At 56.1% G+C, this 27,063-nt stretch overlaps 2 protein-coding genes across 6 annotated transcripts in view; one reads left to right on the plus strand and one right to left on the minus strand.

The window, feature by feature from the left end:
• The window catches only part of SLC44A3 (solute carrier family 44 member 3), a 63,313-nt gene extending 53,864 nt beyond the window's left edge, over nucleotides 1–9,449 (minus strand). For 3 of the 5 annotated variants that reach the window (XM_066353086.1, XM_066353085.1, XM_066353084.1), the window contains exons 1-5: nucleotides 9,295–9,449; nucleotides 8,748–8,855; nucleotides 5,730–5,872; nucleotides 3,192–3,328; nucleotides 1,765–1,858 (exon numbers count right to left, since the gene is read on the minus strand). In XM_066353086.1, the coding sequence (XP_066209183.1) occupies nucleotides 1,765–1,858; nucleotides 3,192–3,328; nucleotides 5,730–5,872; nucleotides 8,748–8,855; nucleotides 9,295–9,321 (509 nt within the window). In that variant the 5' untranslated portion in view covers nucleotides 9,322–9,449. The other 2 variants (XM_066353087.1, XM_066353088.1) reach the window with 2 other exon arrangements.
• Nucleotides 9,450–12,565: 3,116 nt separating this feature from the next.
• MRS2 (magnesium transporter MRS2) lies at nucleotides 12,566–25,430 on the plus strand. Its single transcript, XM_066352811.1, has 11 exons — nucleotides 12,566–12,813; nucleotides 14,273–14,346; nucleotides 15,533–15,569; nucleotides 15,770–15,882; nucleotides 19,709–19,882; nucleotides 20,571–20,701; nucleotides 21,919–22,035; nucleotides 22,722–22,874; nucleotides 22,987–23,104; nucleotides 24,142–24,255; nucleotides 24,781–25,430. Exons 1-11 carry the CDS (start codon nucleotides 12,681–12,683, stop codon nucleotides 24,889–24,891), a joined length of 1,275 nt encoding a protein of 424 aa, XP_066208908.1. The 5' UTR covers nucleotides 12,566–12,680; the 3' UTR covers nucleotides 24,892–25,430.
• Nucleotides 25,431–27,063: the final 1,633 nt, after the last annotated feature.

Genomic DNA, 27,063 nt, shown 5'->3' on the forward strand with positions numbered 1-27,063 from the left:
CTACTGAAACTGTCATTATTTCTCAGGGACTTGCACTCATGTAGACGTGTGTACAACTTCCAAAGAACGGGAGCGCGAAGCAAACGCAGGTGCCCCTCAGAGGCCCCTCAACATCCTGACTCCTGACGGCGGCAATGACTCTCATGCACCTCCCCCTCGGCCTTCTCAAGGGCCCGACCGTGAGCCACCTGCGTCAGGGAGGCGACCCCCTTCCTGCCTACAGCTTCCTTCTCCGAATACTTACAGGTGCCTCCTCTGCGCCCGTCCGGCCGCAGCTACGGGATGAGCGGGACCCTGACAGGGGACCCACCGAGAGGCGTTCTTCAGAAGGACTTGTTTCTCTTCTCACCGAGAAGGCAGGGGTGGTGGCCACCTCACCTGGCCTACCGAGGGCTGTTCCTCACGGGGAAATCTAAAGACTGTCACGGCTCTCCCACAGACAGCTGCACCCTGCTCTCTCCCTTCCTTCAAATTTTAACTTAACTGTCACAGTCACAGTGACAGCGAACCACCTGACCTATACCACACCCCCAACACTGCTCTTTCTCCCTCAGCTGACTCCCTCCGTGGTTAGCACCATGTATCCATTGTACTCACACAGCAGTTATTCCGTGACTCCTCTGATACTAGAAGCAACTTTAGATCACGGACCTTTTTGCATGGTGCTTTTCTGCTCTAGTCCCCGCTGGAAAAATCATCCCTGGCCCCTGGCCCTGACTCTGTAAGTTGCTTTGAATGAATACGCGATGGAGTACGCTTCTTTTCCCCACATTGTTAACAAGGAAACTAGAAGTTAGAGGTATACCACTTGTTCAAGATCACGTCAAAAACCTTGGCAGTCTGATACCAGGGCTCAATATCCTAGTCATCAAGTTACAAATATATCAAAAAGAGGAATGTGATTTTTTCAAGGAAGACAGAAAAAAAAACCATTTCTGTGTGAAGGTGCAAAATATTACTATGTGAATAAATATACAATCTCTAAAAAAACACACACACACAAAAAAAAACAGGAACAAGGTCTGGTTTCAATTAAAAAAAAAAGCAAAGGTCAATAACTTCCACTTTGTAACAAAGAGTTGAAATAGAAAAAATAGATACTAACCACTTTATAGAGCCACTCAGTAACAATTCACACTGGTTGTCATCTGAGGACTACATGTATCTTTATTGTTGCGTCTTATCCTTGTTCAGTCTGATTCCTGATCCACTGTCTCTTATGCACATTGCAAATACAGTATTTTTCGCTCCATAAGATGTACTTTTTTTCCCCAAAAGTGGAGGGGGAAATGCCTGTGCGTCTTATGGAACGAATGTTCTTTTCTTTTCTTTTTTTTTTTTTCTTTTTTCTTTTAGCTGCTGAGGGTTCCTGGACAACTAGAAGAGTGTTTGAACATTAAAGTCTCTTCTCATTTGTTAATAACAGTGCTAATGATCGTTCATACTGCTGTTGAGTTTGCATTGTTGAAATCTTATGGTGGTATGTTTTATTAAATATTTTAACACACCATTTGGTTCAGAATATTTTTTTTCTTATTTTCCTCCTTAAAACCCTAGGTGCGTCTTATGGTCAGGTGCGTCTTATGGAGCGAAAAATACGGTCATTTCCCCTCGTCTGTCTCTGGCCTCCTGCAGACCTCCGCTCTACAGCCTTCTCCTTGGCCCCTCCCACAATACCTAGAGGCAGATAGGGACAGGTACCCAACTGGCCAGGTGCCCAGTCAGCTTTGTTGCCAGATAAGGGAGAAGGATGGAAGCTTTTACCTTGGAGGAACCGGTAGCCTGGGGCACAGTGAGTCTGCATCTGGACTCTTGGTGTAGTTGACGGAACTCAAACTGTAAACGCACAGGAAGGACCCTGGAAGCAGAAGATACACAGACTGTGGCATAGACCTCCATCGCGCCCATGTTCCCAGGGGAGCCAGTCAGACACCACGGTCATTACACAAGACTGTACGGAGACAGAGTGAGTCACTCAGCTCTAGAGACAAAGAGACACACATCCCCTCTGAGGCCAAGGGAGATCCTCCCTTCTCTCTCTCAAACCCCAAATTCACAACTAAAAATGACTGCGCCGTCACGATTCCGACTGGTACTAAAAGGATCTGAAGGTATTTACTGTACAGGGTTGGCATTTTCCTAGGAAGGTAACACTGGCTCTGGGTCACCTCCGATCTCTCTTCCTTTCCTTCAGATATCTAATCCCTAGAGCGGAAATCCGAAACGTGCGCTCAGAGCAAGGTGTTTCTACGACATAAAGGTTTGGTACAACCCCCAACTGTCCCACTGTTCGGGGAAAGGGGCCGCGGGCCCCCACATTTCCACGGAAGAACACACTTGTTGGCCACTCAACCTGAAGCCCACGGGTACTTCCCTCAGACTCAGTGTGCCCGGGTGCATGGGGCTGTCTGAGCCCTGTCTGATCCTGCCCCTGGCCGTCAACTCTGCGCTCCAGGGAAGACCTTTCCCCAGCAGAGGGCAGAGGGCAGAGGGCAGAGGGCAGAGGGCAGCTTCGCTGGGGTCGGGGAGCTTTTTGGCTGAGAAAGCCATGAACGCCACGTATTTTAAAATGTAATTCCATGAGAGTCATACAATGATCTGTGTACCTTACACATTATCCAATAAAAATGTGGTGTTGTCCCGGAGGACAGCTGTGATTGGCTCCAGCCACCCGCAACCACGAACGTGAGCGGTAGGAAATGAATGGATTGTAATACATGAGAATGTTTTATATTTTAAACGTTATTATTTTTTTTATTAAAGATTTGTCTGCGAGCCAGATGCAGCCATCAAAAGAGCCACGTCTGGCTTGCGAGCCATAGGTTCCCGACCCCTGAGCCAGAGTTTCGGGTAAGTCCTGATACACCTGAGCGGAACGGAACAAGCTCACAGGATCACGTCGTTGGCCTTTTCCACAGGAGAGGAGGCCCCCACAAAGGACGGTTCCACAGGAGAGGAGCCCCCCCACAAGGGACGGTTCCACAGGAGAGGAGCCCCCCCACAAGGGACGGTTTCCACAGGAGAGGAGCCCCCCCACAAGGGACGGTTTCCACAGGAGAGGAGCCCCCCACAAGGGACGGTTTCCACCTTCCCAGAGCCACAGGTATCACGGCAGGTCGTCTCGTGGGGGTGTGCACAGGTGACCCCACCGCGCTCCCGCCCCGGGGAAGGGCCCGTCCCCCGGTGCCTACCGCTGCTGTTGGCGAAGAGCTGGACCTCTTCCAGGGTGTCGAGCTGCTCTCCGGGGCAGCGGGACACGCAGAGGGCGGTGGAGCTGAGCCTCCCGTCCCTGACTTCCAGGTGGCAGGAGTTCATAAAGAAGACGTGCCTAGGAGACAGAGGGTCGGGGTGGGGGGCTGCCTGAGAGCAGGTCTTCTCACGGGAGCTCACTGTGGGTCTCCAAAAATACCCACACGCTCTCACACGTGGGCACGGCCAAGCACACTTGTATCATCAAACGCCTCAGCAGAACTTAGCATGCAGAAGGCCGTGGTGGGGGTGGGGGGAGGGTCATCCAGAGCGTCACACAGCTTGGAACCACTTCCCTTTCCAGATTCCAGGAGATCACATAGGGGTCACCTGAGGGAGTCACCGAGGACGGGAAGGAGACTCGTGGGACCTGCTGTACCTGCCACCCCTGTTTGCAGCCACCCAGCTACTGGGCCTCAGGGGCACAAGAACTAAAGCGGTGGTTGCCATCCACGGGTCACGTGTGGGGCGAGCAGCAGCTCCCAGCCAGGCCAACACCGAGCCAGGCCGCTGGGATCAGAGGAAGAGTCCCGTAGGCAGCCCGCGAGGGGAGGGGCCCGCGAGGGGCGGGGCCCCGAGGGGCGGGGCCGTGAGGGGCGGGGCCGCGAGGGGAGGGGCCCGCGAGGGGAGGGGCCCGCGAGGGGAGGGGCCCGGACAAGGAATCCCACAGCTGTTCTCCCTCCCGCTGGGGATGAACAGAGGGAGGTGGGGTAACAGGAGGGAGGGGACTGACTTCCTGGGGGTAGGGTGAATACACTGTTTATTTCATTAAAAGTTACAAGAGGGTGGTAAAATACACCTGATGGGCCATGTGACCACTTGTAAGTGTCCCATGTCACCTGAATGGGCAGCCGTCACCACATCGCTCACACACCTCTGCATCTTGCAAAACTGAAACTCCTTACGCATTAAACACAGACTCCCCACCGTGCCCCCCAGCTCCCCACAGCCACCTTCTGCTTTCTGTCTCTGTGCCTGTATGTGACTGTTCCAGGACCTCCTGTAAGTGGGATCATAAATGTCTTACATCACTTAGCAGATTTAATCATGTCGTAGTGTGTGTGGGAATGTCCTTCCTTCCTTTTTTTTTTTTGTTTTTTTTTCTGAAGCGAGAAGCAGGGAGGCAGAGAGACAGACTCCTGCATGCACCTGACCGGGATCCACCCGGCATGCCCACCAGGGGGTGATGCTCTGCCCATCTGGGGTGTTGCTCTGTTGCAACCAGAGCCATTCTAGCGCCTGAGGCGGAGGCCATGGAGCCATCCTCAGCGCCTGGGCCAACTTTGCTCCAATGGAGCCTTGGCTGTGGGAAGGGAAGAGAGAGACAGAGAGGAAGGAGAGGGGGAGGGGTGGAGAAGCAGATGGGCGCTTCTCCTGTGTGCCCTGGCCGGGAATTGAACCCGGGACTCCCGCACGCCAGGCCAACGCTCTACAGCGGAGCCGGTTCAGGGCCGGAATGTCCTTTATTTCTAAGGCTGAAGAGCATTCCATTGCACGCAGACCCCAAGTTCTGTTCACCTGCTCACCTGATACACACCTGGGTGGCTTCCACTAGGCTACCGAGAATAATAGAGGATAGACTTCTCACCGCACACCAGGGAGACTGTTTCTCAGCACTGCATTATGAACACAGTGCTACACAGGAGTCAGGGTACATCTGGGCAGCCCTGCCTCCTCCTGTCCCTGTGGGTGACACCCACAAGGGCAGGGGCAATGCCCCCAGGCCAACCTGGTCCAGGAGGGCAAAGCCCCTCCCCTCAGGAGCAACCCTCTGGGGTAGAAGAGGCTTGAGAGATTCCAAATGGTTGATGCCCAATGTACCCTCAGGACCTACTTAGACTCTCAAGGTTTCTCTCCTGGAAACTGTTTTTCATCTCAAGTCAGAAAATCATGGCCAAGATGTCCCTTTAGGGACTCGTGTCTCTTCTGTCTCCTCCTTTCCTGTTTCTCAGTTGGAGATGGGGGGGAGCGTGACCCCCCCCATGCCATGGCTGAAAGTACAGACTGGAGAGGGTAGGACAGTCCCCAGCACGCCCCATCGGGATTCAGATATTTCTACCTCGAAGCAACACCGGGGAGGGTGTACGCTTGCTTCAGACCACTGGTGACAGGACTGATATGTGATGATGATGGTGATGGTGACAGCTAACACAGATGAAGCCCGGGCTCACGCGTGTCTCACTGGATCCTTAAAACAACCTCATGAGGTGGATCTAATCGACCACACTTAAAAGGATGAATATTCAGCTCAGAGAGGTTGAGTACTCTGCCCAAGGTCACACAGCTGAAAAGGTAGCAGGGGCTGAATTCACTCTTAGGGCGGCTGAGTCTAAAACCTGTGTCCTCAGTGCCATATACACACACGCCTCCCTTTGGACGGGGATGGACTCACACAGAGTTTTTGAATGGGCAAACACCTAATTTATACCAAGTTTGTAACAGAGCCCCTCCGTAGGTCGGGAACTTACTTGAACACTTACTTTCTTAGGGTCATGTCCTGCCCGGAAAGAGGGGCCCCTTCCACTGGGGAGTTCTTCTTGCCACACACGTTGCCAAAGCTGTCATAGCCGAAGAGCAGTCTCCCTGTGGCTCCCGCCACCACCGAGTAGCCAGTGATGAACATCTGGGAAAACCCAGGTGGCACGTGAGAGCCTGGCCAAAGGGCTGAGAAGCCGAACTCCCCCACATCCCTGAATGCTGACATAAATGGAACCGGGTCAGAAGCAGACACCCAGCATTACTGTGCTCCCCTGTCCCAACAGCATCAGAGGGGACGCTGCTCCCTGACACTGAAGCCCACCAGGACACCTCCACCTTTTCCTCTGAGGTTCTTATTTATCTCAGGGCCCCAGGGCTGTGCTGCGTCTGTCCCCGAGTTTTCATCTGTCCGTCTGCCCGTTGATCCCTCCTCCTCCCTCTCTCCCTTCCTTCCCAAGTTTCCTTCCTCCTTTCTCCCCCTTCCTCTTCCTCCCCTTCTCTCCTCCTTTTTTCCTTTTGTCTTACAAAAAAAACTCTGACCCTCCAGGGTGGAGGCAACACCGCTGATACATACCAATCAAGTTGTTCGTTCTAAGTGTCGCAATGGTGTTTCAAAATAAGTGCTTAAAACACACACACACAGACAGACACACACACACACACAAACCCTCAGGAATTGAGCAGGACAAGAACATTGTACAATTTATAGTCACTTCTATCCAATTTCATACTCAATGTGGAATATTTAAAATTCTACTTCAAAATTTCAGTCCCACTAATAAGCACCGACCGGCCGTCTACCAGACTGAGTGTGTGTGGATCTTCCCTTAACACAAACATGTGACCCTGATTGGAACCCATCAATACACGATGCATTGAGTCTTGTCTAATACACAGTAGTGACAGCATCACTCCAGGACTGGGGACATAGGACACCTTCAATAAAATGCCACATTGACCCCATATGTTTCAAAGGTACATTGTCCAAAGCCAAACGTTTCAATATTCTGCGTGCATTATTAACTTAGAAATCAACACAGTAGTCTTCACATGCCCAGTGGGTGCCAGAGACTATTCCTGGGGGGACAGAACGATGAACCACACCAAGTCCCTGCCCTCAAGGAACCGGGCCTGGCAGACAAGCAGGTCGTGTGAGCTGTGGACATCCCAGAAGGAGGCTCTCGCTCCCCCAACACCCCGTCAGTCTCGGGGTGGACTCGAGGACGTGTGGGTCACCTCTGCTGGTGGGCGGATCACACCCTCTTTACTTTCTGGCTGTAAATGTGACTGCATGCCCATCAGGCTGGCCCAGCCTCCTGCCCTTTCAACATGGATGTACTGAGACCCTGATTGGTCAGGACTTGGAGGGAAGAAAGGGGCCCCGTGCTTCTGCCCAGCTCCCCAGAGATCTAACGACGAAGTGACATTTTCCCACTTCTCTGCATTCCCGATGTTAACAGCTCCTTTGAGAAGCCCGTGGGGAGGAATGGAAGGAGGTTGGAGGGGAATTGGGTAATCCTGGCACCTTGCCCGAACCTTTGTCCCGCCCTCGCCGTATCCGCACCCCTAAGAATCATCCTGTCCACACGCCATCAAGGTCAGATGTCACAAGACCAGGAAGACTGCCCAGCAGAGGCAGGAAAAACACTCCCTGTTCTGTTAAACATGTCGCAGAAGACAGTGAGAGCCAGTCGGCTGAGGAAGGCCTCTCGTTATTCAAAATCAAGAGAACTCGGGCAGGCGGAGGCCTTTAGAGTCTCTTCACAAGGCGACACGTCATTCCAGAGCCCTTGCCAGCCCCATGCCACCCCTGAGACGTTCAGGCTGGGACGTTCCCAGACAGCCGCCAGGCTGAGCGTTTGGCAGTGAGGCGCTAGGTTTGAAGTGCGGAGGGGCCAGGGAAGACCACGAAATAACACAAGAGCCCAAGGTCAAAGCTGCCGGGTGCAGGCAGGATGGAGAGCTCCCTGCATTTACACCTGAGCGAGCCCTGATAGAAACACCAGCCGCCCGTGGGGAGCTCCCGGGGCCACGATGTGGGCAACACCGGACCCTCGGTTACACCTCCCCGGCCCAACCTGTCGGCCTGTGTGAAACCAGTGGGGAAAGTCCACAAACAACAAGTGCTTTTCTAAAGAGAGAGGAATGGGGAAGAGAAACGTGGTGTTTTAGAGTCTATTCAAGTTTAATTCTTCTCAAACAAGGTAATTACTCTCTGGTGGCTATTACGGGCCTTTGTCCGTTAATCATTTACCAGGCCGCAGATGCAAGCCCTGACCCGGAATGGACGATCTCAGGAGCCTGGTCTCCGCAGAGGGTGGGGAAGGCTATTTCTGATGTTTCTTAACAACGCTCAGGTAAGTAGCAGAGCCTCCACGTTCAGCTCCTGCAGGACCCGCCCGGGACCGACACAGCCACCGCCTGAGGTCTGCCAGCAACCACGTCCCTGGACACCAGGGAAAGAAATCTCCCACCCGACAAACAGGGTTCGCAGCGGGAGGCCTGTCCTCCCTGTCCGCTGCTGAACACCACAGACCAAGAGTGTGCGTGTCCTCCGCTAAGAGCAGTAGTTTATTTCTAGGCTCGCCTTGGATTTTCCTGGGTTAAAGGCACAGCAAATGCTTGAGAAACATTTTAATTCGGGGGCTGAAATGGTGAAAGAAGGTCCATGCAGTGAGCGGAGAGAACAGCCCACACATCAGGCAACTAAACAGCCCCATGGCAAAGGGCGACTCATCTCCTAACGGGGACTTCCATTAGGACGCCCTGTGGGAACAAGGCCGCCCCTCCAGGCCGGCGAGACTGGGCGGCTATTCACCTGACCAGAATCCCCCAGGCCTGTTGTTCAGTCTGCCCTGGGCAGGTGCCTCTCATTGCAGGCACCGGGCCTCTCCCTGGCACTTGTCCTCCCATCCTTGGCTTCCCCAGGAAAGACCTGGAGCTTGCGATTTACAACCGGGGCACAGCTAAGGGGGACCCGCGTGCCGGTGCGCTCCCGAGGGCCGGGCAGCCACACTTACCAAACCCGTCCAGAAGAGAAAGAAGAGGAGCAGCCACGGCGTGTCGGTGCATTTCCTATAAATCTGAGGCCTCCACTCTCTTTGCCGGGGGGTTCCCTCTGCAGAAACCTTCCAGGAAAAGAAAAGAGAGTTAAGGAAATGGGGAATCAATCACCACACCTGGTCCCAACCGGGAAACGGAACCCAAACGTACTCCAAGACTGCTCCGAGTGACTGTGTCTGCCCTGCACCCCGCCGCCTGGACCTCCCGTGGAGCGTGGAGACAGCCACTCCGTGCGGAACGGACCGGAGGGAAGTCCCCAGCCGCCAAGCCCTTACCTGGCGGTGCACCCAGAGGCGGCCCCCCAAGGCCGTGCCCCCCAAGGCCAGCCTCTCCCTAGCCAGCGCCCCAGCACCGTGGGGTCCCGCGTCCCCGCCTCGGGTCTCCAGGACTCGGCTCGGGCGCTGGGCGGGGCCAGGTGCGCGCAGGTGGAGCGCGAGCCCCCAACCCCGGGGCCCCGGCCTCCAGGTCCGTCTCCCGAGTTCCCTCCCCCGGGGCGGCACTCACCAGGCTCTCGGCGCCGAGGCACCGCATCTTGCGCTCCGGGCCCGGACTGGGGGCGGGCGCAGCGCCCGCGGAGGGAGAACCCGGGGCCGGGCGGCGGGCAGGGGCGCAGCGCCCTCGGGTGGCGGCCTCCGAGCGCAGGCCGGCCCGGGCCGGTTCACGGAGCCCGGCCCTGCCCGGGAGGGGAGGTCCCGCCGCAACCCCCCTACCGCACCCCCGGGCCCCCGCCTGCACCCCGGGTCGCCGGCCCCTCTGAGCGCAGCGCGGGCCCCGCACGGTCGTGGGCAAACAGGTAGGAGGCCTCGGCCAGTCCTCCCGGAGGTGCGAGCGCAGGTGTGGGGGGCGTGACCCTCCGCGAACAGGTGCGCCGCGCTCACCGGGGCCAGACTCTGTTTTAAGGCTTTACGGGCGTTACTAAATAATCCGCAGGTAAGGGAAACTGAGGCACGGGGCAGCGGCGTGGTCCGTTGCCCAGGAAGCGAAGCCAGTAAACTGCAGGGCGGGGAGTTGAACCCAGACACTTCGGGGGGGAGACGCTCTCCCGGTGGGTCTCGTGCAGCCGCGGCTCCCACCCGGGATCTCCCACAGTCCGTCCCGGGGGGAACGAACGGCGGGTGCCGGGAAGTACAAGGAGAAGAACCCCGGGGGGGGGTGTAGGGGGGTGAAGTCGGCGTCCACCGGTGAGCGCGGGAGGGGGGCTGAACGGGTGGAAGGTTCTGCTCCTCCCTCCACGTTGCCTTGGGACAATCATTACCCGACGCTTAGCAATTGAAATGTTTGTGGAATTAAAACAACTGCATTTGCTTAAAGGCTTTTAATCACTGTAAAAAAAAAAAATAGAAGACTGAATAAAGAAGATGGGGCACATATACACCATGGTATACTATTCAGCTAGAAGAAATGATGACATCGGATTACTTACAGCAGAATGGTGGAATCTTGATAACATTATGCGGAGTGAAATAAGTGAATCAGAAAAAAAACAAGAACTGCAGGATTCCATACATTGGTGGCACATAAAAGCGAGACTAAGAGACATGGACAGGAGTGTGGTGGTTAGGGGGGGGGGAGGGAAGGAGGGAGAGGGAGAGGGGGAGGGGTACAAAGAAAACTGGATAGAGGGTGACGGAGGACGATCTCTCTTTGGGTGATGGGTATGCAACAGAACTAAATGACCAGATAACCTGGAAATGTTTTCTTTGAATATATGTACCCTAATTTATTGATGTCACCCCATTAAAATAAAAATTTATTTATAAAAAAAAATAAAACTAGACATTGGTCAGATTATTTAAGAAAAAAACAACAACTGCAGAGGGACCATCTGCCCCATCCACTCTCCTCCTCCCCCTCTGCACACACACCCCCCCCCCCGGGGTGGCCAGGTGACTGTTCCCTTTCCTTAAGGCCTCTTCCCCAAGGCAGGAACCCGGCTGGAGGAATATTGACCAGAGTAGCTGAAACGCCAGGGGAACAGGAGTCCACGGACCACGTAACCAGGTGTCTGAGGAGTGCAACTGCTATCACAAAACCAGGACTCAACACCTACCCTCTGAAACTGAAGGGGTAGAGCTGACCGGCCCGAGGTTTTAAAATAAGAATAAGAAACACATTTAAGAACACGAAGGATGACACCAGCGATCTGAATCAGAAAAATATGAAACTAAAATGGTAGAACTATTAGGCATAAAATGGGATAATTGGGACAAATACGTGGGGTAAATAGAACAGGTGCAGCTGAAGAGGGGTTTGCGATTGGACCAGCTGTTTCAACTCCCTGGAGGCAGCCAGAAAAGGTTTAGGGGATATTTCAAAAATGAATATGAAGCGATAAAATATCCCCTAATTTTTGTAAGCAGTATATATCATATATGTGTGCATATATATATATATATATATGGCCGTTTATTTTAAATTTTCCAATACTGAGGCTAGAACTAGAGCAATCGGAGTGATAAAAACGGAGAGGGGAAAATATTTGAGTCAAAACGGAGATAAATTTTAAGGTTGAAAGAAAGAAACCTCAGATGGAAAGGACAAGTGTTAAGCCAAACATATATATTTCAAATACTTAAAAAAAATTTTTTTCCCCAAAATCTGCTGGAGCAATAGACCAACCACTCAACTAGCTCTCATCATAACAGCTCTGATCAGACCCATAGATCACACTTCTAGGTTATCACAAGACTGTGCAGGTCAAGACTGCCTTCAAACCCTTCTTCCCCTTGCTGCCTGTGTCCCCCAATCCTTAGGGAAAACTTGTCTCATCTTTTATGACCTCAGGGTCTCCAACCTTGGTCCTTCCGCATCCCAGTCCCACGCTCTATCCACTGCGCCACCGCCTGGTCAGGCAAAACTTGTCTAATCTAATCAACTTTCCTGCATTGAAAAATCCGTCTTATTCCAGACCTAAAACACACACACACACACAAACAAAAATACTATAAGTATCCATTTCTTGAAACACACCAAATATATTTTTATTAATAAATTCACACAAATACGAAAAAGAAAGCCCCATTGATTGTCTTTAGAAGATTCTAAGGAGCAAAGTCATTTCGAAAAGGGGTCATAAATAAAAGGTCAGGATCAAGCAGCCATCCTGACTGCGATGTGAGCCACAGTGCCGGGGAATCACAGGCCCATGGGGGTTTCTCATCCTGGCTTGGAGGTGCGGAAGGAACGATAAAGTTGAGGGTGTCGCAGTTTTTCCAAACATCACAAACAGGGGACAGTGGGACGTCAGCCTCCTCCCAGGGAAGGACACACTACCACGTGTCTGCACAGCCATGCCAGAAAAGTCCACCTGAGTCTGACCACCCAGTGCTGAGACGTGCTGGGAATAGAGGAACGAGTCACATGATGACACTGAGGGACACCACCGGTGAAGCCAAGAATGGGAAAGTCTTCTGCTAATTAATAGAACATCATCGATCCATATGTGTATTAAATGTAGAAAATGTTTCCCATTCCACCTTTAAAGGACCGGCTGCATCCATCCCTATAACCGTTCCCTTGCAATACTATCACCCTCTGTCGACGTGTAAGAATCGGAACTAAATGCTCAAAAGACAAAAAATAATACTAAACGACACAGGAGACCCGAGGTCAAATCTGGGCAGCACTCTTCAGCTCGCGCAGGTAGACACACCCCGCCCACCGGAGCGCGTCGCTGTGACGTCACCAGTGCGGGACAGGAGCGCGTCCCCCAGAGGTCCCCTTCGAGCATGCGCGGGAAGGCAGGCGCAGGCGCGGCGCGCGCGACGCAGGCGCAGTCGGCAGAGTCGGACCGCGCGCGGCCGCGCGGGATCGCGCAGCGCCGTTTGACCGGCCAGTGTCCGGCATGACGGGCTGGGCTCGCGCTGCTTGCCCCGCCTCGCTGCAGCGCCATGGAGTGCCTGCGGAGCCTGCCCCGGCTGCTGCGGCGCCGCCCGCGCGCTCTGGCCTGGGGCCTGGCCTCCGGGCTTCTGGGAGGGAGCCGGGCCGCGCCGCCGTGCGCACGCCGCGGGCCCCGCCTGGCAGGTACGGCCTCGCCGGGGCCTCCGGGCCGCCGCTCAGCCCGTGCCGGACCCAGTCCCGGCCTCCTCCCCGTCCCTGTGCAGCTCTGGGCTTAAACCCGGGGTCCTCCCTATGTCCCCCTGGTGGGGAGTCACGGCTGGGCCGGTGCACCTGACACGTGTGTGTGTGTGTGTGTGTGTGAGAGAGAAAGGGAGAGAGAGAGAGAGAGAGAGAGAGAGAGAGAGAGAGAGAGAGAGATAGTTAGTTCCCCTTCCTGGCGCGCGCGGCTCCGTGTGCCCAGGTTAACGCGGTGGGGACGCACGTGGTCAGAGCTGCTCCGGAAGAAAGATCCAAGTGCAGCCGACAGCGAGGGCTCCGGTGCGGCCGGGGGGGGGGGGTCCTCAGCCGTGCCCCCCACCCCACCCCCAGCTCGGGGCATGGCCTCAGGATGGGGTGCATCCCCTGCTCGCTCTTCCGATCGTGCTGTGACCCCGGGCTTCATTCAGCCCATCACGAGTTTAGGGACAACCCCTGAGATTCAATCTCGGTCGTGTGGCTGATGAGCAGCTGCTGATTTATCATCGCTCAGACGGACACCCCTTCTCCACCGACCCTGAGAACGGAGTTTGTATTCTGCAAAAGGCTAGCAGCGAGCCGCAGGTGCTGATTGACTGACTGCGCGACCCCTGCAGCGTCCGGAACAGGAAGGACTTAAGTGTCTTGTTCAACAGTGTTTTTTCGTTAAATACGAAATTTACTTGACGATGCTTCGGCGTTCACTTCAGCTCGATCTAGTGACGTGTTTTAAACTTTTTTTTTTAATTTATTACAAAGAAGTAAAGCCTGTAGGTTTCATAATTTGTAGGTCAAGCAAATAATCCTGATGTTGGAACGCTTGAGAAGTCAGGGGTGCTTTGGTCTCTGTTTACTAAAATACCTATATATACCAATGTCATTTGCATGAAGAGCCTTTTAAAATTATGCTCCCCAAAAAGAAAAGAACAGGCTCTGGTCGCAACAGAGCGACGCCCCCTGGTGGGCAGAGCGTCGCCCCTTGGTGGGCGTGCCGGGTGGATCCCGGTCGGGTGGATCCCGGTCGGGCGCATGCGGGAGTCTGTCTGACTGTCTCTCCCCGTTTCCAGCTTCAGAAAAATACAAAAAAAAAGAGAACATTTTCTTTTCATCTCAGAACACTGTCATTCATTTATTCATCCAACTCTGAGATAATTCGAAAGGAAAAGGGTGGTTAGAATTTATCATTGTTCTACTGCTAAGCCATTTTATAAAATCATTCCCTCTTTAGTCTAACATAATCACCTACAAATATTAAAATGCACAAGTGGGTGTTTCTTTTTTTCCTCAGGAAAAAAGGTTCAAAAAATTAAAAAAAAAATAGTCTAGAGACCACGTATGAGAGTTGTAACTAATCTACGTGTGAAAACCAGTGGTATGATGACAGAGACTTCTCTAATTCATTCTTCAGGTGAAATGCACCAGCTGCGGACTTCTGACGTCTCCCAGGCCACGCTAGCCAGTGTAGCCCCGGTGTTTACTGTGGTGAGTATTTGCTACACATTCGGTAACTCTCAGAAAGGACTTCTGATCCTGGGTCATCTGGGTTGGACCGGTCGGCCCAGATTGACTTATTTTTTGCTTTATAATGAATCACTACACTTGCAGGCCTGTGGTCTCCATGTCTTGCTTAGCCAGTGAGACTTGGCTAACGACCCCCGCTTTAACACTAGAGCGGGTCAGCGTCCTACTCAGGTACTGCCGTACCTCGGAGATAATCTGTGAGGTGTGATCAGGCCAAGCGCAGTAAAACGGGGCCATCCTGCCTTCCGGATCTCCTTGTGAACCCTCGACGTCCTTAGCCGTAGAGGGGCGTGGCCCCATGCTGGGCAGCGTCACACCTGCAGGAGCATTTGGAAGGCAGCACGATGTCGTGTTTAAGAGTGCACGCTTTGAAGGTCATGATCTCTGCAACTCCCTCTGAAATGGTTCAGGAAAAAATGGCATAAAGTAACAAGAGGGTGTGAACAGGCAGAACATACTATTGATATATGTAGGCCCTGGCTGGTTGCTCAGGGGATAGGAGTGTCGGCCCGGCGTAAGGATGGCCCAGGTTCGATCCCCGATCAGGGCACATACAAGAATCCACCAAAGAATGCGTAAATAAGTAGATCAACATATCTCTCTCTCTAAAATTAATAAAAACACCCTTGCTGCAATCCAGGGCCTGCTCTGTCCCCTGTGTCACAGCTCAGGTGCAGGGAGGTGACATTCTCAAAGGTGAGTGTGAGGGCCACCTGGGCTTAAGGTCCCATGCCCTCCAGGGCCAGGATCTCTTGTCACCGTCTCAGAGGCACCCGCAGGGTCCCCATGGGAGAACGCCAGCTCCGGGAGCCCCCATGGAGGGGAAGGCAGAGCTTGGGCTTCCCACCAGGTGTGCAGGCAGCCCCCCCATCACTGGCCCCTCTGGGATACGCAGGGCAGCCTCCCCATCACTGGCCCCTCTGGGATTCGCAGTGCTGCCTGGGGACAGCTTGGTCACATTCCCAGGAACCGTGATAGGAGGTGAATGCTGTCAGATTTGCCAGTGAGGAAAGGGGGTTAACCCCTAACTCGTAACTGACAAACCTAGAGAAGGGTGGTTGTAGGTTATGTCTGTGTTTCAGTGTTTGTGAGAAGAATCGCATACTAATTTGAGAGAAAATAATACTTTGTTTTTATCTATCTTCAGACAAAATTTGACAAAGAAGGAAATGTTTCCTCTTTTGGTGAGTATCTAAGTTTATTCTCAATCAGTTTTCTACACTAGTGAGTCTGGTGGAAACCAGGACGGTGTCGTGTTTGAGTAGAGCGCCATTTGTGTGCGTGACGCGTGCATGAGGGTCTTTCTTCAGTGTCTGCTCAGAGATTTACACCTGTCAGCTGATTCATGTAGCCACTCTGCTTACTGAAAATGTTTCTTTTACAGAAAGGAAGAAGACTGACTTGTATCAAGAATTAGGTCTTCAAGCCAGAGATTTGAGGTTTCAGCACTTAATGAGCATCACCACCAGAAACAACAGGGTCATCATGAGAATGGAGGTAAAGGGTTTGCCCACCGCATCTGCCGACTGCAGCCCCGGGCGGGGGGCTTCCGGCTGCTGTGGTCAGCACCGAGGGGAGAGGGAGCCAGGAATGAGAGCGCCGTGACACACGGGACATTTATAATGTGCCACGCGAGGAGGGCGCACTGCGCCTGGCGCTGTACGCCGGGGGGCAGACCCTGCTCTGTGCTGACGCGGCGTCCACCCTCACTGTTTGCCTGCACCTCTGGTTTCTGGAAGCTTTCTGAAGTCTGCTTCTTCCCTGCCTGCTGAGAGTACGCCAGATACTGACTTTCCCTAGTGAGTCAGAAGTAGCGTGAGCGTTCATCGTGGTGAGGGTCGGGGCTCAGGACGCAATGGGGAGGTGCAGGTCGGGGCTCAGGACGCGATGAGGAGGTGCAGGTCGGGGTGATGGGGAGGTGCAGGTCGGGGCTCAGGAAGCGATGAGGAGGAGCAGGTCGGGGCGATGAGGAGGTGCAGGTCGGGGCTCAGGACGCGATGAGGAGCAGGTCGGGGCGATGAGGAGGTGCAGGTCGGGGCTCAGGACGCGATGAGGAGGTGCAGGTCGGGGCGATGAGGAGGTGCAGGTCGGGGCTCAGGAAGCGATGAGGAGGAGCAGGTCGGGGCGATGAGGAGGTGCAGGTCGGGGCTCAGGACGCGATGAGGAGCAGGTCGGGGCGATGAGGAGGTGCAGGTCGGGGCTCAGGACGCGATGGGGAGGAGCAGGTCGGGGCTCAGGACGCGATGGGGAGGAGCAGGTCGGGGCTCAGGACGCGATGAGGAGCAGGTCGGGGCTCAGGACGCGATGAGGAGGAGCAGGTCGGGGCTCAGGACGCGATGAGGAGGTGCAGGTCGGGGCTCAGGACGCGATGAGGAGGAGCAGGTCGGGGCTCAGGACGCGATGAGGAGCAGGTCGGGGCTCAGGACGCGATGAGGAGGAGCAGGTCGGGGCTCAGGACGCGATGAGGAGGTGCAGGTCGGGGCTCAGGACGCGATGAGGAGGTGCAGGTCGGGGCTCAGGACGCGATGAGGAGGTGCAGGTCGGGGCTCAGGACGCGATGAGGAGGAGCAGGTCGGGGCTCAGGACGCGATGAGGAGGTGCAGGTCGGGGCTCAGGACGCGATGAGGAGCAGGTCGGGGCTCAGGACGCGATGAGGAGGTGCAGGTCGGGGCTCAGGACGCGATGAGGAGGTGCAGGTCGGGGCGATGAGGAGGTGCAGGTCGGGGCTCAGGACGCGATGAGGAGGAGCAGGTCGGGGCTCAGGACGCGATGAGGAGGTGCAGGTCGGGGCGATGAGGAGGTGCAGGTCGGGGCTCAGGACGCGATGAGGAGGTGCAGGTCGGGGCGATGAGGAGGTGCAGGTCGGGGCTCAGGACGCGATGAGGAGGTGCAGGTCGGGGCTCAGGACGCGATGAGGAGCAGGTCGGGGCTCAGGACGCGATGAGGAGGTGCAGGTCGGGGCTCAGGACGCGATGAGGAGCAGGTCGGGGCTCAGGACGCGATGAGGAGGTGCAGGTCGGGGCTCAGGACGCGATGAGGAGGTGCAGGTCGGGGCTCAGGACGCGATGAGGAGGAGCAGGTCGGGGCTCAGGACGCGATGAGGAGGTGCAGGTCGGGGCTCAGGACGCGATGAGGAGCAGGTCGGGGCTCAGGACGCGATGAGGAGGTGCAGGTCGGGGCGATGAGGAGGTGCAGGTCGGGGCTCAGGACGCGATGAGGAGGTGCAGGTCGGGGCGATGAGGAGGTGCAGGTCGGGGCTCAGGACGCGATGAGGAGGTGCAGGTCGGGGCGATGAGGAGGTGCAGGTCGGGGCTCAGGATGCGATGAGGAGGTGCAGGTCGGGGCTCAGGACGCGATGAGGAGGAGCAGGTCGGGGCTCAGGACGCGATGAGGAGGTGCAGGTCAGGGCGATGAGGAGGTGCAGGTCGGGGCTCAGGACGCGATGAGGAGGAGCAGGTCGGGGCTCAGGACGCGATGAGGAGGAGCAGGTCGGGGCTCAGGACGCGATGAGGAGGTGCAGGTCGGGGCTCAGGACGCGATGAGGAGGTGCAGGTCGGGGCTCAGGACGCGATGAGGAGGTGCAGGTCGGGGCTCAGGACGCGATGAGGAGGAGCAGGTCGGGGCTCAGGACGCAATGAGGAGGAGCAGGTCGGGGCTCAGGACGCGATGAGGAGGTGCAGGTCGGGGCTCAGGACGCGATGAGGAGGTGCAGGTCGGGGCTCAGGACGCGATGAGGAGCAGGTCGGGGCGATGAGGAGGTGCAGGTCGGGGCTCAGGACGCGATGAGGAGGAGCAGGTCGGGGCTCAGGATGCGATGAGGAGGTGCAGGTCGGGGCTCAGGACGCGATGGGGAGGTGCAGGTCGGGGCTCAGGACACGATGAGGAGGTGCAGGTCGGGGCTCAGGACGCGATGAGGAGGAGCAGGTCGGGGCTCAGGACGCGATGAGGAGGTGCAGGTCGGGGCTCAGGACGCGATGGGGAGGTGCAGGTCGGGGTGATGAGGAGGTGCAGGTCGGGGCTCAGGACGCGATGAGGAGGTGCAGGTCGGGGCTCAGGACGCGATGAGGAGGTGCAGGACACGGGGTGTCGGCCCCGCAGCAGACACGGGACTGGCTCTGTTCAGAGAGTCTCTGATGGCCGGTTTTTGTCCATCTGTCTGGAGTTAATGAATAAAAAGTGGAAGCAGTCTTCTCCTTACTGGTTTTCTCCAGGGGACACTCTTCACTCCTGTCATCAGGAGCTGGCGCCTTGAGAAACGGTCTCTCTGATGGACAGATGGAGAAACTGCTCCTTGTCAGAAGCAGATGCAGTAGAATTGTAATTGTAGAAATGGATTGTGCATAGGGATTCACTGTATACGTTTTCTGTGTAAAAATTTTCATAGTGTTGGGGGAAATGTAGAAACAAACCCAGTCTGATCATCGTGTCACTGACAGTGGCCACACCGCCTGTGTCACTTTCGAGCATTGAACATGCCGTCCTTCCTTTAGAATAAATTTCTGATTTCATAGTGGGTTTCATTTTGTTTTTGTTTTTTACATAATTCTTTAGAATAAAAAGAATTTAATGACAGCCGACGTGTTAGTGTCGGGGTTACCACAGGGATTAGACGAGTGTAGAACTCGCCCCTCAAGTCTGGCAGCTGCCTGACGGCTGTTACCTGATTACTGACTGCGTTCACCGTGCTGTGCCTCACATCCCCGCGGCTGCTTTTATATATTCCTGGCGGTTTGTCCTTAATCCCCTCCCCCTTTTCAGCCCTCTGCCTGGCCCCCTCCCGGCCGGCAGCCATCATCAGTCTGTTCTCTGTGTCTGAGTGTCTATACTGTTCGTCCCTTTGTTTTATGGAGTGCACGCATCAGAGAAGCCACGTAGCAGTTGCCTTTCTCTGGCTGGCCTATTCCTCTCAGCGTCGTCGCCTCTGGGCCCGTCCCTCTGTCCCAAACGGCCAGGCCTCGTCCACGCGTCTTCTGACGGACCCTCCGGTCGCTCCGTGTGTCCGCTGCTGTCAACAGTGCTGCGTGAACGAGCTTTTCCCACGATTACCCTGGAAGTCTTAACACATATTTGTTTAACTCCAGTTCTGTCGAGAGTGCGTCTGAGGGGTGGAGATGTGCCTGTATTTTAGGCTTCCTTCCTTTAAAAATAAGACGTGTGAAAACAAAACAAAGGAACAGTGACTAGGTTTAGGCGTAATCAGACCCGAGAGCAGGAAAGCCTGTTTTATGAGCATTACTATTTCCTGCGGCTCGATAAACTTGTATGTGTGTGTGTATGTGCAGGGGCCGGTGTGTGCGCTGACGTCTGTCCTGTTTCCCCGCAGTATCTGAAGGCTGTGATAACTCCAGAGTGTCTTCTGATACTAGACTACCGTAACTTGAATCTGGAGCGGTGGCTGTTCCGGGAACTCCCTTCGCAGCTGGCGGGAGAGGGCCAGCTCCTCACCGACCCTCTGCCTTTCGAGTTCAGAGCGATAGAAGCACTCCTGCAATACAGGGTGAGCGCTGGTTTCGCCTCTGGAATCTGCTCTGGTTAAAATGCTGCTGTGTCGGAAGACGGGCGGGTGCTGTTTCCATGGCGCGCTCCTCCTCCAGACACAACACTAAGTGTCCTGGTGGAGAACGACTCGGTTCTCAAGCTCTGGGCCCAGTCGGGTGACTGAGTCTCGGCTGCGGCACCTGGCGTCTCGCTGAGTCCCTTCTGACAGGCGGGAGGCCCGTTTCAAGTTGGCTACCCTTAGAGCAATTTTATTTACTGTGTTTCAGGGCTGATCATTCAGAAGACTGATTGACTTTATTGTCTCAAGTCCCAAGTTACAGTTTGGTTTTCAAAGAGTTTTGTAAACTGTACTCTGTTTACAAAGAACAGAAGGATTGTTCACTAGTGGGCAGCTTGGGTTTTCACCACAGAATGGTGGGTTTTATTTTAGCTAATGACTCCCCTATTCCTTTCCTAACAAGTGTCTGTAGGGGAGACTGTGGGTGTCACTGCTCTGCTCACAGCAGGATGCACGGCCATCTCCTCGCCCGGGAGAGGGAGTTCTGTGCCGTCCGGGACAGGCACCCAGCAGGGCCGTGCGCTGAGGGTCACACGTCCCAGCATGGCACTTCTGTGTTCAGTCAGAGGACTCAAGTGTCCCCAAAACCGTTGTTTTAGTTCTGATGAGAGGTCACGTTGTGTCCTAGATCGGCACGCTTCAGGGGAAACTGAGTCTGCTGGAGCCACAGATCCTCGACACGCTGGAAGCTCTGGTGGACCCCAAGCACTCCTCCGTGGACAGGAGCAAACTGCACGTCCTGCTGCAGAATGGCAAGAGGTGAGCGGTGTCCTTGTCCCCTGTCCTTCGCTTAATGGAGAGGTGTTCAGCGTAAACCCAGACACAAAGCAGTGTGACTGTTGCCTGTTTTTAAGACACCAGCCAGGCTTGCTGGTGGTAACGACTTCCTGTCAGTGCTGCCAGAGTAGAACAGCCTCGGTGACGCTGAGCGAGGGGGTGTGGGGGGGCGTGTGCGGCCCCGTGCTGTGTGCACAGGTGGGGGCGTGTGCAGCCCGTGCTGTGTGCACAGGTGGGGGCGTGTGCGGCCCCGTGCTGTGTGCACAGGTGGGGGCGTGTGCAGCCCCGTGCTGTGTGCACAGGTGGGGGCGTGTGCAGCCCCGTGCTGTGTGCACAGGTGGGGGCGTGTGCAGCCCCGTGCTGTGTGCACAGGTGGGGGCGTGTGCAGCCCCGTGCTGTGTGCACAGGTGGGGGCGTGTGCAGCCCCGTGCTGTGTGCACAGGTGGGGGCGTGTGCAGCCCCGTGCTGTGTGCACAGGTGGGGGCGTGTGCAGCCCCGTGCTGTGTGCACAGGTGGGGGCGTGTGCAGCCCCGTGCTGTGTGCACAGGTGGGGGCGTGTGCGGCTCCGTGCTGTGTGCACAGGTGGGGGCGTGTGCAGCCCGTGCTGTGTGCACAGGTGGGGGCGTGTGCAGCCCGTGCTGTGTGCACAGGTGGGGGCGTGTGCAGCCCGTGCTGTGTGCACAGGTGGGGGCGTGTGCAGCCCCGTGCTGTGTGGACAGGTGGGGGCGTGTGCAGCCCCGTGCTGTGGGCGCAGGTGGGGGCGTGTGCAGCCCCGTGCTGTGTGTGCAGCTCCGTGCTGTGGGTGCAGGGGGGGGGGCGTGTGCAGCTCCGTGCTGTGGGCGCAGGTGGGGGCGTGTGCAGCTCCGTGCTGTGTGTGCAGCTCCGTGCTGTGGGGGGGGGGGGCGTGTGCAGCCCCGTGCTGTGTGTGCAGCTCCGTGCTGTGGGTGCGGGGGGGGGGGGGGGCGTGTGCAGCTCCGTGCTGTGGGCACAGGTGTGAGGAGCGTGTGCAGCTCCGTGCTGTGGGCACAGGGGGGGGGAGGCTGTGGTTTGGAGCTGGCCCTTCCCCTGCACTGTTCACACTTTGGTGTTCGCCATGAGGGTGTGTGTGGTGCACTCAGCAAGGTACCCAGGAGGCTCCTCTTACAGGGACACGTTTCTGTGGAGTTGTGATTGGTCACGTCTCTGAACTGCTCTTGCAGCCTCTCCGAGCTGGAGACAGACATCAGAGTGTTCCGAGAGTCGATCCTGGAGATCCTGGATGACGAGGAGATGCTGGAGGAGCTGTGTCTCACCAAGTGGAGCGACCCGGAGGTCCTGTAAGTGCCCGGCCGCTGCTGGCTCCCGTGGGACAGTCTGCGTCCTCGCTCGGGTCCTCACGGAGGACACCGCCTTTCACCTCCTGGAGGCTCCCCTGTGCCCACTCGAGTTAGTGTTTGCTGCTCAGGGGCTCGGAGGACTGCACTCTGTTCTCTGTAGACCGGGACAGAAGTTACTGTGCGTGGTTCACGCAGTCAGTACAGACCATTAACCGTTCTCTGCGGTCCCGTAAGGAAGTGTTAGGAGAAGAGGGGCTGTTTGAGCAGAAAGCTCTGCTAGCAGGAACGTGAGCGCACCTGTCAGCCTGTCCGGTTGCTCAGTCGGCCTGTTGTCCTGCTGGGCCTGGCAGCATGGGCGTCTGACCGAGTCCTGCCTTCCCCGGGCTCCTGGGTGGGGGGTGTGGGGGAGGGGTGGGAACCAGGTGCCCGCATCAGCGTCGGTGAACCGGACGCACGGGCACTGGGGAGGGACGAGCGCTGTACGTTCACTTCCCGTCTCCGGTGGTGTTTCACCGGGTTTGCTGGTGGGCACCAGTGTGTCGCATTCACACGCCTGGTGTCCCTGTGACTGCAGTCGGGTGGGGCCTGTGCAGGGACTCACCTGTGTGGTGGCCAGGCCCCGTCACGCGGTAGGAAGGGCAGAGGAGGGTGTGGACTGGTCCCAAGTGTCGCTCCTGTGATTGGAGGGAGCAGAGCAGCGCCGGCATCGACCACGCGGAGGAGATGGAGCTGCTGCTGGACAACTGCTACCGCCTGGCCGAGGACCTGTCCCACGCGGCGCGGGGGCTGCGAGCGCTCATCGAGGACTCGCAGAGCGTCATCTTCATCAACCTGGACAGGTGTGTGGGCGCCGCGGGACACCCCCGAGGTCTCCCTGTGGGGGGCCACCGTCGTCACCGTCACCACAGCGTGGACGTGGGCGGGCCTGGTTGACCACACTGCCCTCTGCAGCCACCGCAACGTCATGATGAGGCTGAACCTGCAGCTGACCATGGGCACCTTCTCTCTCTCTCTCTTCGGGCTCATCGGAGTTGCTTTTGGAATGAATTTGGAATCTTCCCTTGAAGAGGTGAGACTATGTTTTTCAATAATCTAGGAGTTTATTTTTTAACGTTTTGAAGGCCAGTTTTTAAAGTAGATTTTAAAAAGGAAGTGTTAGCATGTGATATGAATTTCCATCAGTGATCACTGATCTTTTGTGTCACAAACTACCTTGTGGTGGGAGTGAGCTCTCCATCACTGGAGCTAACCAAGCCGTGGCTAATACCCAGTAATGCAGTAATGGCAGCTGTAGTTGGGATTTCCTCCCTGTGGGAGTAACTAAACTCTGTGACTCCGTACACGAGCGCATGCCGTAAACATGACACAGGCAGTCCCAGGCTACGAACGAGATGAGAACCTGCAGACCCTGAGTTGAATCTGTGTGTAAGGTGGAAAAGGTAACTGTTGAATGCGGCTCAGGTGTTTGTCTCATGTAGTGTTTCTACCTCTCTGTGCCTGTAAACACCTAGACATGTTCAGACCTGCAGCTCCTGCCCCTCGTTCGAGCCCCAGAACGGCCGTCCTCCACACATGACAGTGAGGGAGACGCAGTGAGCCTGAGGCTCCTGGACCTGATTGGTCCGAGATGCTGTCAGTGATGCTCTCACCGCGTCCCCAGACCACAGTTCTTTCATTACCTGGATTGTTATGTTACCTGACAGTTTCTATGCAGGAAAGGGTCAGGACAGCCTAAGAGTGGGTCTCACGGCATTCCACGGACGTCACTGCGTCCCTTACAGGGTAACATACGCAGGGGCGCTGTGATGCCCAGAGCACCTTAGCTCATTTGGGAGCGGCCCCCAAAGCGAGCGCTGCAGCCGGCGGTGCCCCGTGCTGCCTGCTGTGCACTGTGCGGGGGTGAGGCGGGCGGGGCTTGGCCTCTGGTGGTTAGAACGCCTGCGAGCCTGATTTATCTCCTGGCCTCCATCTGTGCTGCGTGTCCGGTCCCTCCCAGGACAGGCTGTGGGGCCCACTCGCGGCTCTCAGGCGCCGCGCAGCCGCAGAGGAGACGTCAGCGGTAAGCACTGCGCCCGCTGCGACTGAGTGACCTGTGCTCTCTTGCAGGACCACAGGGTGTTCTGGCTGGTCACAGGGATCATGTTCATGGGCAGCGGCCTCGTCTGGAGGCGGCTGCTGTCCTTCCTCGGGCGGCAGCTCGAAGCGCCTCTGCCTCCTCTGGTACGAAGGGGGGGCACCCCCGGAGAGCGGCGTGGCCACAGCCGTGGGCTCTGAGGTCACTCGGCCTGGGCGCTGTGACCCTGAGCAGTTACGTCATTTCCCAAAGCCGCCCTGTTTCCCCTCTGTGGACCCTGTGGGTTTAGTGGGAGACAGCTGAGTGAGGGGTGGGAGCATGGGAGCGCTGTGCCCGCCCCGACGGAAGCCAAGGTCACCTGACCCCGCCCTGACGGAAGCCACGGTCACCTGGGCGGGGCCCTGACCCCAGGCTGCCACTCCGACCACACCCTGAGTCTAGACGGGGCCGTGGGTTTGCCGCAGGCTGCACAGCCAACACCGAACTGCAGGAAACCGTGTTCTCACTGAGAGAATCCCCTTTTTCTCACCTGTCTGCCCAGCGGTGACGGCACTGGGCTGAGCGCTGAGCAGACTGACGCGGCGGCCGGTGGGCCACTCGGGGTCACGTCAGAGCTTGCTGACTGGTGCCTCCCTCTTCAGACAGACTGACTCTCTCCCTGCTTTTTCCAGATGGCCCCCTTGCCTAGGAAGACCCTGCAGGCCGACAGGAGGATGGACGTGAAACACGGCCTCAGGCCCGACGGACTGGGGTCAGGCAGGGGCGTCCTCGCAAACCGGTGACAACGGACTCTTCTGCGGTCGTCACACGGAAACCTGATGCTTTTTTTAGTCAAAGACTTGGGGAAAAAAACCACTTATATTTAAATTGTGTTGTCTGGTAAGATGGTTAGGGCAGTGACGGTACTGACCCTCATCTCGTCTTCAGAGTTCAGTAAACCAAAGTACTTGCTTTGTAAAAAGCCAAAATTCTATTTTCTGCCAACGGAAAGCGCTGTCTGTGTACACACGTGAGCCGTGGAGGGTCTAGTTCCCACGTGTCGGGAAGGCGCCCGGCAGGCCCAGTGCGGCCAGAAGGGGGCGCACCGGAGACGAGGCTGGTTTTGGGGAGCCCTGTCCTCGGGGAGCCCTGTCCTCGGGGCGGGACTGCGGCTCTCCGGGGGTGACCATTTCTGTCTCGGGCGACAGAGAGCTCCCGAGTGCACCTCTGCCTTAAGACAAGCTCGGGAAGTTCGTGCTTTAAGCCCATTTTCAACATAGCCTTATTTTCTTACGTTCGCTTCCATTTTATAGAAGGAGAATAAAAAAGTAATTCAACATCAGCTTTATAGGGGTTCCAGTTCATTGAGGTTTAGCTTTTTCCACCTGAGCCTGGCTTCTGCCGCGAGGTGCTCCTACGGCCTGTGGGGGCGGGGACGGAGGAGGCCCGGTCGCCCCTGACCTGTGGGGGGAGCTGCCCCTCCCAGGAAGGAAAGTGTGTGCAGCCCGGTTACTGTGTCCTCCCCACCCCAGCAGGAGGTGAGACACTGGCTCCATCGTCCCTCTTGTTGACAGCGGGCGCTCTGGGCAGAACCGGTGGCCAAGGGCAAAGTCTCGGACGGCACCCTGATGGCATTCACCTGGCCACTCACCAGGTGGGTGGTGACAGGAATAGAAATGCTCTCTGCCGGGTGGTCTGAAAGAAGAGGGTGACATTCTCTGCTCTCTGGGGTGGCCAGGACCAGCCCCCAGAGGGAAGCTGGGGGCCATGGGCGCCCACGCGGCTGCTCACCGTGGGGCTGGAGCTCGCTGCGCTGTGGCTGATGCCCTCCGGCATCGCGCGTCTGGGGGACAGTACTTAGATTCCACAGGCGCTCTGCGGCTGGCTCGGGCCTCTACTGTCTTCTCACTGTGACAGCTGGGCCCCCCAGAGCAGAATTTGGTTTGACAGATCAGTCCTAAGATAGATTTGGTCTTTTTCCTTCTGGTGTTAGTTTGTGGCTTTGGGTAAAGTAGTTGTTTCTGATGAGCCGTGTCGTTGTTAACAGAGAGAATGACACACCTACCTCACGTCTGATGAAGGCCCCGAGGCGGGAGACAGGTGTGAGCTCACGCCAGCCAGCTCTGCTTGCCGCGAGCAGGGTGCCCCTTACGTTAAGATTCTCTGACACAGCCTGACCTGTGGTGGCGCAGTGGGATAAAGCATCGACCTGGAACACTGAGGTCGCCGGTTCAAAGCCCTGGGCTTGCCCAGTCAAGGCACATACGGGAGTGGATGCTTCCTGCTCCTTCCCCCTTCTCTCTCTCTCCTTTCTGAAAATTGAATAAATGAAGTCTTTAATAGAAAAAAAATTCTCTTAAACTAGAAGAACCTGTGCCAAAAATAAGAGTTCCGTGGTTTCAAAACTGAGTTACAGCAGACTGAGCACAGCCTTCCCTTGGGAAGCAGGAGACAGAACAGGCGCTGGGTCGTGTGAGGCAGCGAGCAGCCCACACACGCACCAGTGCAGGGACCCGGCTGGCCGGCTGCGTCTCGCGGGCGTGGCGCTTTAGGGTGCTGTTAACACTGCTCTGTTCTCTGCATAGACTGATAACCACCCAACAGGATCACTGGAAAACCACTTAGGTGAGTTATTGTAGGAGTTGTACATAGCTTTATGCTTTGGCGTGGCGATACTAAACTCGCCCTCTGCGTTTAGGACTGACTGGAGTAATAGCTGTGGAGGGGTCAGGTGGACAGAGCCTGGGACGGGGACTCAGACCCGAGTCCCCTGACCCCTCAGTCCTGGCTGCTCTGATAGGTCTGCGGCACCATGCACCAATGCCAGCCACTCCCGCGTTCTGACAACTTGAAATAAAGCTAACCGAGTTCAACTGTGTAAGTTCAGATTTGCGCTGAGAGATTAAAACTCTAGGTATTTCCATTCAAAACCATTGGAATGAATTTCATCTTCATCTGTTGAGAGCACATTAGGC

Source organism: Saccopteryx leptura, chromosome 11 (genome assembly GCF_036850995.1).
Source record: "Saccopteryx leptura isolate mSacLep1 chromosome 11, mSacLep1_pri_phased_curated, whole genome shotgun sequence".
NCBI lineage: Eukaryota > Metazoa > Chordata > Mammalia > Chiroptera > Emballonuridae > Saccopteryx > Saccopteryx leptura.